The 16015-nt window shown below is 37.1% G+C and overlaps 1 protein-coding gene across 2 annotated transcripts in view; it reads right to left on the reverse strand.

The window, feature by feature from the left end:
* The window catches only part of UXS1 (UDP-glucuronate decarboxylase 1), a 56530-nt gene that overhangs the window by 27174 nt on the left and 13341 nt on the right, over positions 1-16015 (reverse strand). The window contains exons 3-6 of one of the 2 annotated variants that reach the window (XM_048933769.1): positions 14053-14104; positions 12111-12154; positions 8644-8704; positions 3650-3830 (exon numbers count right to left, since the gene is read on the reverse strand). In XM_048933769.1, the coding sequence (XP_048789726.1) occupies positions 3650-3830; positions 8644-8704; positions 12111-12154; positions 14053-14104 (338 nt within the window). The remainder of the gene's footprint in view (positions 1-3649; positions 3831-8643; positions 8705-12110; positions 12155-14052; positions 14105-16015) is intronic. The other variant, XM_048933779.1, reaches the window with a different exon arrangement.

The following is a 16015-nucleotide window of genomic DNA, read 5'->3' on the forward strand; positions in this document are numbered from 1 at the left end:
CATAACATAAGTAATGACAGAAGTCTAAGGCAAATCCTAACCATGAGACCAGCTTCAGCATGTCAGAGTTGCAAATATCATCATATGAAATAAGAATCCAAGGTTGGAGACACTACCAGAGGATGTAAAGATGGTGGGTAGAAAAGTTAATTATAATATAAAACAGTACAACAAAAGCTGGATTATTTGTTAGAAGCAAGATCCAATGCTCAACAAACCCCAAACAGCAAGCCCTTCGTAATATAACAACTGTAAGTACAAAAGTGTCTTTGACTTCTATGTAACATGAATCACAGTGCGTGCAGTTGTTAATAACTAGAATAGCAATGTCCAGTTGCCTACAAAACATCAAAGCAGGCCAGAGAGCCGAAGGAATACCCCGATGAATAAATTACTGTCTAGACCTATGCTGTCAGAGGAGAAGTGAACACATTCGTGCCTCTCTATCTTCACCCATAATCTTTTGGCAATTTTTAAAGAAAATACATGCTGAATTTTCAATATACAGCCACTCTTAAAGGAACAGTTCCCATAAAGGCTCAAGGCTATTCAGATGAGCAGTGCTAAAATCTTGCATCAAGATACAGTCAGGCACAAGATTATCCAAATGGCCATATGACTGCTAGCCACAAACAAATGCAAATAAAATACAAAACCACTAAGATTCCTCAGAATTGTACAACCTTTTTTTTTTTTTTTCTTTCATAAGAAGTGCTCAAACAGAAAAAGTACAGAGGGAGAGAAAACCTCTTGTACTTAGCTTGGCTACAAACACCGTATTCTCTAACACAGACAAAGCTGGCAGTTACGAAGGCCAGCAGGCAACTTAAGGTTTTCCTCAAACCACAGTAGTCAGTGCTTCTTTTCAGAGGATTAACTGTTCAACCGTCTGATATATTCTGCTACAGGAGGACAGGAACAAACGCACCTTGCAAACAACCTCCACTTGTTTTTTGTTTTTTTTTTTTTTGTAAGATAAAGCAACAGGTTGCCCAAGGAGGCTGTGGATGCCCCATCCCTGGAGGCATACAAGGCCAGGCTGGATGTGGCTCTGGGCAGCCTGGTCTGGTGGTTGGCGACCCTGCACATAGCAGGGGGTTGGAACTAGATGATCATTGTGGTCCTTTTCAACCCAGGCCATTCTATGATTCTATGGCACTCATTTTCAAGTTACTATGTAAACTGAGTACATTATTTGTGCCCTTTATACATTTAATTCAAAACTTCATTTGGTAGTTTTAAACACAACTCTACTGCCAAGAAGTGGGATAGGTCACAGTAACATCAGCTTAAGCATTCATTCTCTTCTGTTCTCCAAACTGTATCTATGAACCTTCATACTGAAGTTTATAGGAACATGAGCCAAAGTGCTCTCAAGTAAACAACTTGATGAGGTTGTAATGTTAAAGAATGTAAAGAATCAGAGGTAGGAAGTCAAACAAAGGTGAATTTCTATATATTTTTTTTTTCCTCCAGACAACACAAAATAATAAAGAGATTCTTTTATCTATACCTCACCCTTTAGAAAATTATTTTGTTGGACTAGAAAAACCCACATCTATTAGTGGTTTAAACCTTTACATAAAAAAAATCCCAGGTAATTTAAGAACATACAACTCAAATACAATAAAAAAAGTTCATAGAAATTTTATTTTCAGATTTTCTATTTCTTACCCTTCAAGTACTTTCATTCCATTAAGAAATTCAGTACCTCTGCTTTTCTCCTTGAAAAAGCACAAATGAAAGCTAAGTGCCCCTGTGCAATTTCTGCTGATATCTTCCCTAAATGCTATAGCAACAGAAATTCTACTGCATAAAGTCACTCAGCACTGCAGTAAACAGCCACAGGGCTAAGAAATGAAACTTGTATTTTGACCACATCACTGTCTCTGGACAATTCAGATCCAGTTAATGACTCACACGAGGTAGACTGTATTTATGACTCACTATGAAGTTAAAAAAAGTTCCATTTTCAATTTCCATTTTCAAATGAAAAGGACTAACTGGGACTAAATTAAGAGCTATGGATCCAAGCCAGAAGGAAAAAAACAACTTTTTAATCTACTGCAATAGCTCCCTACCCATCCTCCTCTCACCATCTTTGTTTTTTTTTTCCCTCCCCACTTTTCCTTCCTGGACACAAAAATCTTCATCGTGTTTTTAAACTTTAACAAAACTTTACCATGTTACCATACTATGTATTTTATTTTATTCTTAATACTTAGTCAATTTTGTTTTAATATTTACCCACATCAGCTTACATTTATGTTGTTGGAGTAAGAGAAGAAATTCAATAAGCTACACGCTGAAAGATGTTACAACTTGCTATCATCGGACAATAGAGGACTGGTATCTTAATTATACAGAACATGGGACAGGTAGCAAAAGGATAACAGAATTCCCTTTCTTTTTTTGTGCCTGATGATTGGGAAACTGCTGCTAATTCTCTGAAAAGTTCTTAAGTGTCAGTAAGAACAAAAGTAATGGGGGAAAGATTAGGAAAGCTGACAAACCAATGTAGCTGTGGTATAAGCTACTACCACCTGGAGCCAATTAATAAGATCTCGGTCCTATTATCCTGTCAGCAAAAACACAAATTTCAAGTAAAGTAATGGACAGTAACTGAACCAATGCATTATCAGAACAGAGAAGGAACACATTTGCAAAACTGTTTCAGCAGCACTGTCAGGAATTCATCACAAGCAATAGCACAGGAGATGCAATTACTATAGATTTTTCCTGTGAAATTTGGCCCATGAGAATACAGCTTGAGTAATAACTGAAAAAAAATACAGCCTCAGATTCACTTTTTGTTTCAAATTAAAAAAAAAAAAAAAACAAAAAAAGAAAAAAAAAACCTAGATTGCCAGAAATACATAAGAAATAGAGCAAAATCACCAAAACTCCAGCATAATTAGATTAACTTTTTCACTCATTCATTATACACTGATATATTCCCAAAGCCTATATATGCCCAGGTATTTTTTAAATAGCTGTCTTACAAGCTGGCATAACAGTCTGATGCTTTATGATAGTTCAGAGGATCAGTTACTCTTACATCTTTGAAGTGAAATGTTTTTTGCTTTGCTGTTGTTGGAATTTTGTGCTGACATTTTCCTAATCTATGGGCAGAGGAATGCTCATACCTAAACCAGGCACGTTGTTTCCCATTGAAAAAAAATGTAAGGTAACAGAAAAAGCAAGTTGACTTGCACTATGAAAGTGCTTACATTCCTCTGCAGGAGGTACACAATCCATAGTACCAACAACCTTACATTAAGCTTCTCAAATCAAGATGCAGATTCTGTGTATGTGAGCACGTGCACGCACAAAGGAATATGAAACAACAGACAGACAGACTGATCTTTCACCAACCTGCCTTCTCACAAGATCAGTCATGTGAAGGAAATACTAAACATCTTCTCCCACCCAATCAGAAAGGATGAACATTCTGATTGAGAAGAACTGATTTCAAAGACAAGAGTTATTCAGCGCTCAGCCCACACTGCTCATAGAATTTAGAACAATAAACCAAGTATACAGGTAATAGATCAATCCAGAAGTCAGCACATAGATTTCCTTTCTTTACAAACATGCTTATCAACATAAAGCACAGTCAAGTGCAGATACCAAGGTAGTGGCTACTCACCTTCAATGTACAGGGGCTCAACGACATCGTGATTTATCAGTTCGAAGTTCTCATGACCAATCCAGTGCTCCACATTTCTTTTCCTGCCCGTAAAGAAGTTGTCCACAACTGTAACCTCATGGCCATCCATCATTAGTTTGTCAGTAAGATGAGAACCCACAAACCCTGCTCCTCCAGTTATCTGCGTTAGGACAGTTGGTATAAATTTCTTTTTCTTTTTACAGAAACACCAGACAAAGTCTACAAGCATGAAAACAGAAGAACAGTAGCTTTCAGATCCTTGCTTACCCCAGGGGAAACAACTCCATTTCCATGTTCAGTTTTTTTACCCAGTATTTAGGGTATCTGAAATTTGAGAGACATATGCTTCATCACTTCCAACCTGAAAGTTCAGCTAACCACTCAAGTCAGCAAAAACTCTTAGATTAGATTATCTTCCTTTCCTCTTTTTTTTTTCTTCCTACAAATTGGATTGTGCCCTTTTGTCATAGCAAGATCTAAAATACACCCAGAAAAAGAATTCCCCGCGATCTCCATTTCTGAGAGGGAAAAAAAAGATGATAGAAGTTCACATTATTTTTGTTGTAATACCAGAAATATTAAATCCAGCTTCTGTCTGCATTAAATGGAAAACACATTGGGTGTCCTAAGCACTACAAATTATTTCACATTGCAGAGGTGAAAGGCCTCTCATCTGAAATAGCTGCCAAAATCATCCTATCATTCTGTTCTCAGCCTCACACATCAGTAGCTCCAACATCAGAAGTAAATCACTTAAAATCTTCTGCTCTTCTTCCATGATAGAGGGAAAAGGAATCAAGGAAGCAATTTGTTTTTCCCCTTTGTGCACTTCAATTTGTAAGAGCAAACAACATTGAAGAAAAACAAACCATTAACAAAGTGTTCAAGCAGTCAGCATTACACATAGTAGTATTGCAAGTTGTGTCATCCACACAAATATGGAAGCAATTACTTCATCTGCCCTTTCAAGAACACATACAAGTAATAAAAACTCTGAAGGAACAAAGGTAAAAGGCCAGTGTGGCATATCAAGATACTCTGTATGACTGCATGATAAAATTCATTGTTTGGAAAAGTGATTCAGCTATTGATTTCCACTCTCCAGTTGCAGTAACAACTAACCAAATATAAGGACATGGTGAAGCTGTCAAACAGCAATCTAACACATGGATGGAGTGCCGTGATGACAAAGCACTGTGTGTAGAAGGACGTAGACATCCAAAGTTCTTTCACTTTGTGTTCATCAAAGCCTAAACCTTTATCCTGCCCCCTCCCTCCTGGAAAAAAAAAACCAACAAAAAAAAAAACCACAACAAAACCAACCAACCAACAGATGAGAATAATTTTTCTGATTTTAAAATCAGGAAAGAAATAAAGCTAACAAACTAAAAAGAAAAGATACTGACATTGGCTTTCTTATCTAAAATGCAGCTTTCTTTCAGTGCCACAGGTATTATAAGTACCAAGTTAATAAAGATTTTGTTGGTCTACTTGGTATTCTTTTGCATTTGTCAGTGCTTCCCTGCATGAGATTTGGATATGTGACTCAGTTTCTTAACAAATACAAAGGAGAAACAGGATTTAGGAGTACTCCTAAAGTAAAAGAAAGCAATGATCTTGGGGCTCCCACTATCCCATAAGAGACAGCAAAATGCTAAGAGAAAGGAAAGAAGAGCAATAACTGAGGGAGAACAGCCATTTGCCAGGTATCACCACCTACCAAAGAAAAAATGAACACACAGAAAATCTATTGCCATAAGCTTATCCTGACTTGCAATTCCACAACTGGCAGCCTTGTTGCAAGTTCTAAGGAGTTTGTCTTTTTGTGGTGATCAGGACCAACATTTCCTGTAGAGGATATGAATCTAAATCAAAAGAAGTGAGGTGAGAAGGTCTCTACTCTGTGAGGGTGAAACCTCACTTGAAGTACGGCATCCAGATGGGGACTACAAGACAGATGTGGACCTGTTGGAGTGTGTCCAGAAGAGGGTCACAAAAATGATTCAAAAGATGTAACGCCTCCTGTGAGGACAGGCTGAGGGAGCTGGGGCTGTTCAGCCTGGAAAAGAGAAGACTCCAGGAACACCTGACAGAGGCCTTTCAGTATCTAACAGGGAGCTATAGAAAAAAAGGAACAGATCCTTTAGCCAGAGAGATTTAGGTTAGGCACAAGAAAAAGTCCTTTACAGTGAGGTTGGTGAGGTTGCCCAGACAGGTGGTGGATGCTCCGTCCCTGGAGACTTTAAAGGCCAAGCTGAACCAGGCTCCTAGCAACCTGATCTAGCTGTGGATACCCATTCATTGCAAATGAGTTGGACTAAACGATTTTTAAAGGTGTCTTCCAACTCTGAAGATTCTGTAATTCTATTCCTTTAACTAAGGTCGAGGAAAATTCCCTCCCACTATTTTTACTTCCAGGTTTCTAGAAAAGACAAATTCAATACTTGCAATCTATCTAGTGCAGCAAAGCATCAAAAGCTATATTCTTTCACCATCTCCTAACCAAAGCAAACACCCTTTCACATTATATGTAAGCAAAAGGAAAAAAAGGAGTGAAAAAAAAGCACAAGCCAATTTTCCTAGAAAAGAAGTTCCAAGTACTTGAACTCTAGTTTTATCATAGAACTGTATTAGCTTTATTAACACATAATTTCCACAGGTATTAGATAATGAACTACCTGGAAAAGGAGCTGAATTTCCCCTGGAAAAGTAAAGAACTGTATAAATTACTTATCATTACTTGAGGCTATGTTAAAAAAAGAAAAGATAATTTTTCATTGGAGCTCTCTGTATAACCTTCCTGTAATCACTTATAAAAGCAAGGTTAATATACTTCATTTCTAAATATGACTTCCTGCAAATCACAGTGACATATTAATCTCCAGAATCATATACTGTACATGAATCATTTCCATATCAGAACTGAAGCATTAGCACCTGGGACTTAAATAGACATTCTTTAGTAAGACCTCATTAAAAAAGTATGTACTTAATTATTTAAAAGTGCCAATATGCCTTGTAACTTCAGCATCTTCTGAAAAGCACAAATAATACTACATTTTCTGTAATAGAGGCACTTAAATACTTGTCTATTTACTAGACAGGTTCATTTCTGTTGTCTGCAGTCAGATTCAAAACATCTAATATCCCATTTGGAAATTACATCAAATTATTCTGTGCTTCTACTGGTCTAAAATATTGGATTTATAAAGAAATAAAAAAACACCAAAAACAGAAGAACACACAGCAGACTGAGCTTGCGTCAGCCCTTTCATCCATAATACTGCACAATTCCTTCTCTGGTATAAGATAGCCTGTGGCTGGTCACTTCAGAGGACTGAGCAAATTAGATAAAACACACACCACAGGATGAAGTTTAATGGACTGAAGCTCTTTTGAATTAAAGTCCCAGAGCACCTCATCTTAGCTGAGACACCAAGCCTACTAGAAATTATTCACAGATACACAGTATTAGCAAAGGACTGCTAGAAATGTTGTCTGGTCATGCCAGTGTTGCAGGTATCTCCAGGTTGCAGTCGGAGTTTGTGGTCAGGGAAAAAATCAGAATTTAGAATAGTATAGGGAAGTCAGCAAAATATGTAGCAAGTCATCTACCAAGCTTCATTTGGCTTGCCAATTCTTGTTGTTTACTCCTGACAAAATTCAAAGTTTACACAAGTTCTCCATATGCTGACTTTCAACTACTCAGAAGAACATTTTTACTACACGATAACAGCAAGTTTCTAAATAAAACTGCCCACTTGAGCTTGCAATTTACTTTGAAGTAGTTCCCAAATGCAATATAGAAGAAATGAGTATATCTCATGACTGTGACTATGACTTATTCGCGCTTTTTGGCAGCTTTCCCTGTAGTAATTTGATCTCTACAATATGCAGACACCAAAAATTAATTTATCTCCAGGTCAGCAGAAACACTCTCTTTCCAACACCTTTATTCTCCATCCAGTACCTTCAAGTGCTGAAGTTTAAAACTCAGTATTAAGAGCTCCTAACCTATTTTTCACACAGAGGGTAGGTGTGTGACACACTGGAACAGGTTGCCCAAGGAGGCTGTGGATGCCCCATCCCTGGAGGCATACAAGGCCAGGCTGGATGTGGCTCTGGGCAGCCTGGTCTGCTGGTTGCTGACCCTGCACATAGCAGGGGGTTGGAACTAGATGATCATTGTGGTCCTTTTCAACCCAGGCCGTTCTGAGTCTATGATTCTATTATCAGCATACATTGATACTTTTCTTGTAAACACCTACTCACTTATTCTAAAAGAACCTTATGGTGACATTGTTACAGTTGCAGATATGAGCAACTAAGGACTTTTCAGAGTAAGGCTCTATGCTACTTTCCTCACTGTCCATCTCAATTTCAACAAAGAAACAGCCTACAAATCTACCTCCCTCAAGCTGTCATAAATGAAATTAAACTAAACTAATGAAATTTGAATTTCCTTGTCCTGACTTAACCTTCCTTCCTTTTCCACCCTTGAACATTTGTGATGCTGCAAAATAACAAACAGATAAAATAATAGGGAAATGAACACTCCTCCAGTTTAACTACGCCTCCTTAACAGCACTGCAGACTTCCAGCCTTGCGACTAGTTTTTGTCCAATCCAGAACACAGCCTTTCTTCCATGACATGAGAAATAAGTTTCCCAGTCTACAAGCTTAACACATCTGAGAACACAAAGATCATTTAAGAATGCAAGTCTATGATGTTAGAAGCAGAGTACAGTGGGTTAATCAACAAGTCAAACCTCCAAACTAGAGCCCAAGTCTAATACCCATTCGCTGTATTTGAGCACATCAGAGTGGGTAAGTGAAGCAAAAAACTCCGTGCACATATGATAACAAAAGTAACTTACTTTACTCCTGTTCATAACTTTAATCATGTATGTAAACTGATCACATCACTGAACTCTTAGTTCCCAAGCACAACCCCCGAGTAAATACAAACTTACCAGGATTCTTTTACGGTCCTTTTCTGATAAAAATTTCACTGGTGGGTATTTCTGGGTAAAACTAAAGAACATTCCAAAACAAAGAAGAAAAAATACATAAGTTGGAGCTTTGCTTCTTCTGTCAGACAGTTGTGTTTGAAAAAGAAAATGTTATTCTAACAACCTCCAATTTTTGAAGTTTTAAGGTTATGTTCACTCCATTTTCCTAAAGAATCTAGACCAACATTTGAAATTACCTGCACTTTGTCAAAGCACTGTGAAAAACATCTGGTCTGCAAGAAGCACATCAAACTTTTGCTTAACTGATTTTTTAGTGTGATTCACTCAGCTTCTAACAGTTGAAACTTTAAAAAGCAAGCAATCTATTAAAATGTTCTGAACAACAACAACAAAAAAAACTTCTGTTAACTTAGCACACTGACCTCAAACAACTACACTTAAAGTTTCAACATAATCAGTACCATGCTTACAAGCAGAACACTGAAGAAACTCTTCACGATGCTTCAACTTAAAGAAAAAAAAACAAACAAAAAATACTCAATTTTATTCAGTCTGAAAGCTAATCTTAAATTTCTTCTCGAAAACTGGCTACATTGTCATTATTCTGATGGTCTGCAAGCCATTTGCACTTTAATCTTTTTGAGTCTTTTTTTTTTTTTTTTTTTCCAAAAGAATTCAATCAAAACTAAAATACCTTAAGAATGAAACTAACATTTGTATTTTTAGGTGCTCTCAATTTCAAAATTGATGCTCAGAACCACAAATGCTTATATGGATGTAGAACCATGCAACATTTTTCTTCACCCTCCCCATTGGCTGGCACTCTGCATATGGCAAATTTCTCCAAATGAAGATGTGAATTATTATTTTTAAAGTAAGTAGCATTTTAGTCCTGGCAGTATTTCAAAGGTTAAAGTTACTCTTAGCTAAATATGAGAGTGGCCAGAACTGAAACTATGGTTAGTCTTCTCCTCCAGGCAATCCACATGCTAGACACAATTGGTTGTAGCAAGCAAAAAGCATTTTTCTCAGGAATTCACACTGAGATTACATTTTCTTTTACACACCTCTACAGACTCTATACCTCTGATCCTGAATTGTCTCCTCTGGTTGTACCCTGCAGTACTGGCCCAACAGGAATTTTTCAGAGACAAAGCATACATACTTCTGTACTTAGGACAAATTTTTCATCCTAGAGTAAAAGCCATTTTCATAGATAGGGGAAATATGGCAGCAGAATCTTCAAACATCACCCATACAGGAAGACTAAAATCAGAAGCTACCAACACCTGCCTTGTATTGCTACAGGGGTTGGTGACAGTAACTTTAATTCTTTGATTTAAGACCAAACAATGAGAAATAGCAGTGCATAAGCACAATACAGACAAGCAGCCTTCCCATGAAAGAAGGGCAAATCCACTGATAAAAAAAGACACCTCAAAATTTTATGAAGTTATTTTTTAAAAGTGTCAAATAATTTGATATAAAAGTCAGACTCCTCCACTTTTAAGGTCAGGTTACGTTATCCTGGCATGAAGTGACATGGCTGCCAAAGGGATTTCCCAACATTCTTGCACCTTCTATTAGGCCAGCAATGGCTTGGGGGCAGCCTACAGGAGTATGATACTGACTGAAGAGAACACTCATCTTTTGGCAAGAACTCAAGCTTACCTTGACCTAATGCTTTGATGAATACACTAGCCTAGTAATGCTTTTTGCTGTGCAGATTATTAATAAAAACTTTCCAATTTTAGCTTATTAAACAGCCTTCTGTCACAAAACTAGCAATTCTTGACTTATCTGCTTCCCAAAAGCAAGAAGGTGGCTTGCTTACAGATTTTAATCCGCTAATAAAGTGAAACAAACAAACAAGACAAGCACAACCAAATAACCAGTGAAATTACAGAATAAGTTTCTCAAGCAGGATCAGCCTTCAGGTTGATGAGTAATTACATACTGTCATTTTATATAGTTGCAACATTTACAAATTATTAGCAGCAACATCTTACATGCAGTTGTGCCAACCGAAGTAAGCAGCTGCACTGTTCAACAAAACCTTAGAACAGTAAGTCTCTGTTTTGATATGAGCCCTAGCAGCTTAAAAGCCCATATTTTGTGAAAATGGAATTATATTTTCAGTTCTTAAGGAGGTAAAATATATTTTGATTCTTTCTGCTCATTGCTAGACATTTGTAGCAAGAGCCATCAACGCACTGCACATGCAACTCAAAATGGAATGAGCTGCCTGATGGCTCCTGAGAAGTTCCAACTTAATGGTTATACCTAACAACTCAATGTCCATTTGGAAAAAAATGTACTAATTGGAAAAAAAGATCAGACACTCCTACCACAATGGCAGAAGGAAATACCTGAACTACCAACAAGTGAAACTGAAGATATACTGGCTATCAGTTAAGGTTAAACAAGTCAATTAACAGATAGAGTACATCAAAAATTTAACCTGAACTCATTTCTTCATAATTTCACCATTATGATTGGTGTAGTAGTATCAAAAGTGACCCCTTCCATATTTTTGCTTTTGTTGTTGTTTGGTTGTTTGTTACGCCACAGAAGTAGCAGGGAGAAGGGTCAACTGCTCACTGACAAGACAAAGCTCCAAACACTGTGGGTGTCAAGCATGCCTCTGACCAAGAGCAATGTCATTCTGTGCCTTCACCAGGGGAACAGCACAAAACCACCAGTACATCACATGAAACTGTCCAGGCTTAGTGGCACTGCCTAGAAAAGGCTAGATTTAGCCCCTTGTAAGGCAGCATTCTCACCTAGGGAGGAAATGATGTTACAGAATAGACAAAACAGACAGAGATAAGGGAGTGAAACTCATATTACTTAAAAAAAAAAAAAAATCCTGAGTTTAAGGTGCTCCTGGAACTACAGCACAGAAGTTCTCCACATTTAACATCTGTGGTTCACCAAAAAGCTCATTTGCCCTCCTCTGCTGTGTTATTTAGTTTTATTCAAGCAATCACATTCCCTCACAAGTCCTAAGGAAAATGAGTGTGTTGGGCCCATCCAATGCACGCATACAAAGATTCACAAGCAAATCACTGCAGCTTATCTGGACCATGGTAAATGATCACAAGTATGGAAAACATTTCCAGCTTTCTGTAGTTGAAACCAGTACATTTCAGCACATGTCTGTACTGAACTTAGATAAGTAGCTGTTCACCAATACTAAAACCTGCATATTCCTTCACAGGATCTGTGCTTTACAAGAATTCAGCACTCACAGTTACTTCAGGGAGATTGAATCAGCCTGATTATCTTCAGCATTGATGTCCTTTGGCATTTAAGGGCTCATCCTCACTTAAGCATGATAAAAACTGAAAGGTATTGAGGGCATAAGCAAAACATGAAATCTCAAGCCTAGAAGCTACAGAATTAACTGCTACAAAGCAGAAACTGTGCTTTTTAACTGATTCCCAAACTTAGAAAAGATGACGTACCTTTTTTCTAGATCTTTGATTTTCTCCCTTAGAGGTGCAACAGCCTAAAATAAATGAGTAATATTTAAACTTTGAAGAACAGACAAGATTCACATCACAAAGCATTAAGACAGAGTTACTTTGGAGCAAAAAATTATGGCAAACAGTCTTTAATGAAGAATTTTAGAGAAGACATTCCTAGAAACTTGTACCTCAAACTATTCTTGATGTCAAAAATCCATAAATCATTTTCATTTAAAAAAACAACAGAAACAAAAACATCTAATAGCATGAAATCCCTTAGCACAGCACTGAAAACAAAGCATATTCAGAGGTAAGGCAGTTGTTCAAAAGAGCATCCAAGGCTATGAGTACCACAGTCTCGGGGATAAGAACATCTAACATTATGATTCCCACTTGACTTAAACAGAAATAAACACAGAAGCATTAGCTCCAGAGCAGTAGCTGTAACTCCCTCAGAACACATGAAATTAAAGAAACACCACACTTGAAAAAAAACTTAGACAATGTAAAATATGTCCAGGCCTTTTAAAAAAATATCAATAAAAGGAAACCTGCTAGAAAAATACAGCTCACCTACTAATACTTCTGTTTATATTTTCACTGCATTGAATGAAAAGCACCTCGGTCAGTATCTGTTTCAGGTTCTTTACTACAAGACCTGAATTTCTAACAGTCCTGCCAAGTTTCAACAATAGACTTACCGTCTACAATCATATGTAAATGGAAAGCTATCAGAAGGTTAACACTTGAAATGGTATTAAATAGTAATATGTATCAACCCCTATTTGTTTTCTACAAATACTGCCAGTTAGAGCCAAATAACTCAGGAAATTAAGAAATGAACTGAAATAAGCTGCACATTTGTGTCCAGAGGAAATACACTATTGTTATTTACTCTTCAAGCATCTAGCTCTGTGGAACAGCAAACAGCTCCCAAGAAGTCATACTCATGAGAGTTTAAAGTACTATACAGTTAAAGTTCCAAAAGCAAGAACCAGAGGTGCCTGACTTCTCAGGGAAGCAACTCTGATCTACTCAGCAAATTTCAAGTATTTAATCATTCTTAAACAACTGGGATTTTCAGAATGCTTGTTGCAATGTTTTCCAGTTAAAAAAAAAAAAATGCAGAAGACCTAAGAACAGCCTTTCTCCTGATCTTAAGCAACTGCAGTAAGCTTTTCACTGCGTCTACAGGAACTGTAGGAACCCAGGACACTATGTAGATCAGAGTAAATTAGTATAATCTCACACAAACACACATGAAAGTAGTGGAAGTACTCACCTCAAATACATTTATGTCTATTATTTTATTGCTGTTATATAGGAAGTCTAAAAGCATCTTGAAAAAGGATTGCTTGTAAACTTTTACAGTATTTCAGAACAAACTGAGCCTGAAATTGAAATTCAGAGGTGCTGGTATAGAATTTCTGAACCGCCACCATGTTCAATACCCATATCTACTCTAGAAATTGCCAGTACTTGTCCTTATGGCATTTTTAACGCAAACTACTCTCAGCTATCAACACTGCTACATTTGCTCATTAGTTGACAACAAAGCAAAACATATTTGTGAAGTTCCAAATGTCTACTGAAGCACTTTGGAAGAGGGACAGAGGAAAGGATCTGCATACGTCCAATATTCAGTAACTCAAGTCAGCCTCAAGAGTGATCAATAAAGCCACTGCAGCAAATGAGACCACCTCGACTGCTACAGCTCCCCAAAAAGGCTTAGATGAAAAGAAAAAAAAGCAAACAGCTGAGAGTCGCAGATCTATGTTAGTAACTCCACTACAAAGAATAACAGTTCAAATACTGTTACGTACAAGTGTAATGCTTTGAATGGTTTTAGTGGAACTCAGAGTAATTAGATAAATAATCTCTTTCAATATGAAATGAGCAAAATCTTTAAAGCAGAACAAATGGCCATTATAAAACTAACCTCCTCTATTTTACTTTCTACCTTCTGATCTCCATTTTCCTGAAGAGACCTGCTGACAAGAAAAAAAAACAATTTATACACAAGTAATGCTTGCTCCACTGCACCTACATTATACCTTTCCTGTTGAAACAGTAGCTTGATATTATCCTAAATATTATTTAATAGACAGAGAAAATGAAAGTGGTTGGTTCAGTTCCCACTGAAAACAGTTACAGCCTTGTCACAAAGTTTGGCAAAACCTGAACCATGCCCATGGGAAAAAAGAAATAAAATTAAAGATGACAGATTCATTTTACAGACAAAAATCAATTTAACTGTACAAAAGTGCCCAGTCATCGCACAGAGAGTCAGTAGTAATATTTTTAAGTGTAGTTCCATTATGTGAATGCTTAAGACAACCTTTTGTAGGTCCACATTTACTGCATGCTAACAAAACATTTTCTCTTAATGCCATAACTGTAATTTTAATTATAAACAAAAAACAAAAAACAAAAAAAAACAAAAAAAAAAAAAAAAAAAAAAGGACAAAATATGTTGCTAGCTTTGAATTTTAACTTCCAAGGAACAAGGAAAAAACCTATACTGAAACTATTCTGAAGTGATCAGCTGATGGGCAACAGTGACTATTCACATATTTCTCTGAAATGATGCCAGGCTTGTACACAGAAGAAAGAAAGATGTCATGGTAACTTGTAAAAACACAGGACTGCCTAGGAGTTGGCTTCTTGCGTGAATCTGTGTGGACTTGTTGTTGTGTAAAACAACTTAATTAGTTGTGTTCATTCTTAAGTGAACTTCTGTAAATGTAGAATATTTTAATATTTTAACTCTTGAATCTAGTCATATGATTTTCCTTAAGTTTGCATAATTCTTTTTTTCCCCTCCCCTCCCCCAAAGTAAAGCTTCTGAAAGGGGAATTATTTATCAACCCTTACAGTACTAATTTTTTGCATACTAGAGGATTCATTGGTATCCAACTTAAAATGGAGTTCTTTCAAATAAAACAGAGCTCCTTTACTTGGGTCCTGCAGTCATTACACCTAAGGAAACAGAAGGCCCTTTGTTAAGCAGGTACACATATGCCATGCCATTCAAAGCCAGAGCAACGATTCCCTTCACACCCTTCTGTAAAATTTTGTTACTAAAGCCAGTTCAGTTATACTACTGAGGCAAAAATCTCAATGAGTAGATTAATTTTGTCATACCAGTCTAGTACATTTCAAGGCTGCAACACACAGACCTCGAATCATCTTTTCACAAAGAACTGCTTTTTTTTTTTATAATAATACTGAAGTAAAAACACTCCAGTTAACACAGTAAGAATTTATTATGAGGAAACATTAAGAAATTTGTGTGAATGCTTCAAATGTTTTCCCAACAACAAAAGGGTCCCCAAAGAAACAGGTCAAACCACACTTTGTTCAAAAACAGGTTAGTTTCTAATGAGTCCTTCCTCCTAACATTATTATTGAGTATCAGATGTTCAGAAATAGTTTTCCCCCTAATAGCTCTGTAAGGGTCTCCCCAGACAAGAGGGTTGATACAATTTCTAAGGATAGCTTATCAGGGAATCAACGTGCTGGATCCCATGACCCCCCCTGTCCTTCTCAAACACCTGAGATCCTGTCCTTCCTTCAGAAATGCTTAGCTGCACACCTAACAGCTACTGAACTGTCATAGTTGGATGATCATGAGTTAACAAATAATTTAAATAAGCCCGTCTGCAAACCGCAGCAGCTCAGCAGCTGTTGGACTAACAGCTGAACGCTTCTAGAAACGGTGGGAAACAGCAAGAAGGGTAAAGTGGACAGCTATGTGTTGACAATAGCACATCCCATAGAAAGCTATTCTGGGTAAATGAAAGCCCACAGAAAATTCACTGATTTTCTTACCTTGCCTCAAACTTCCTTCATTCCATGCCAGCGAGCATGGTAACAGAGTAACTAAGTCCTTCATTAGCAGA

This window comes from Lagopus muta, chromosome 1 (genome assembly GCF_023343835.1).
Source record: "Lagopus muta isolate bLagMut1 chromosome 1, bLagMut1 primary, whole genome shotgun sequence".
In the NCBI taxonomy this organism is placed as follows: Eukaryota; Metazoa; Chordata; class Aves; order Galliformes; family Phasianidae; genus Lagopus; species Lagopus muta.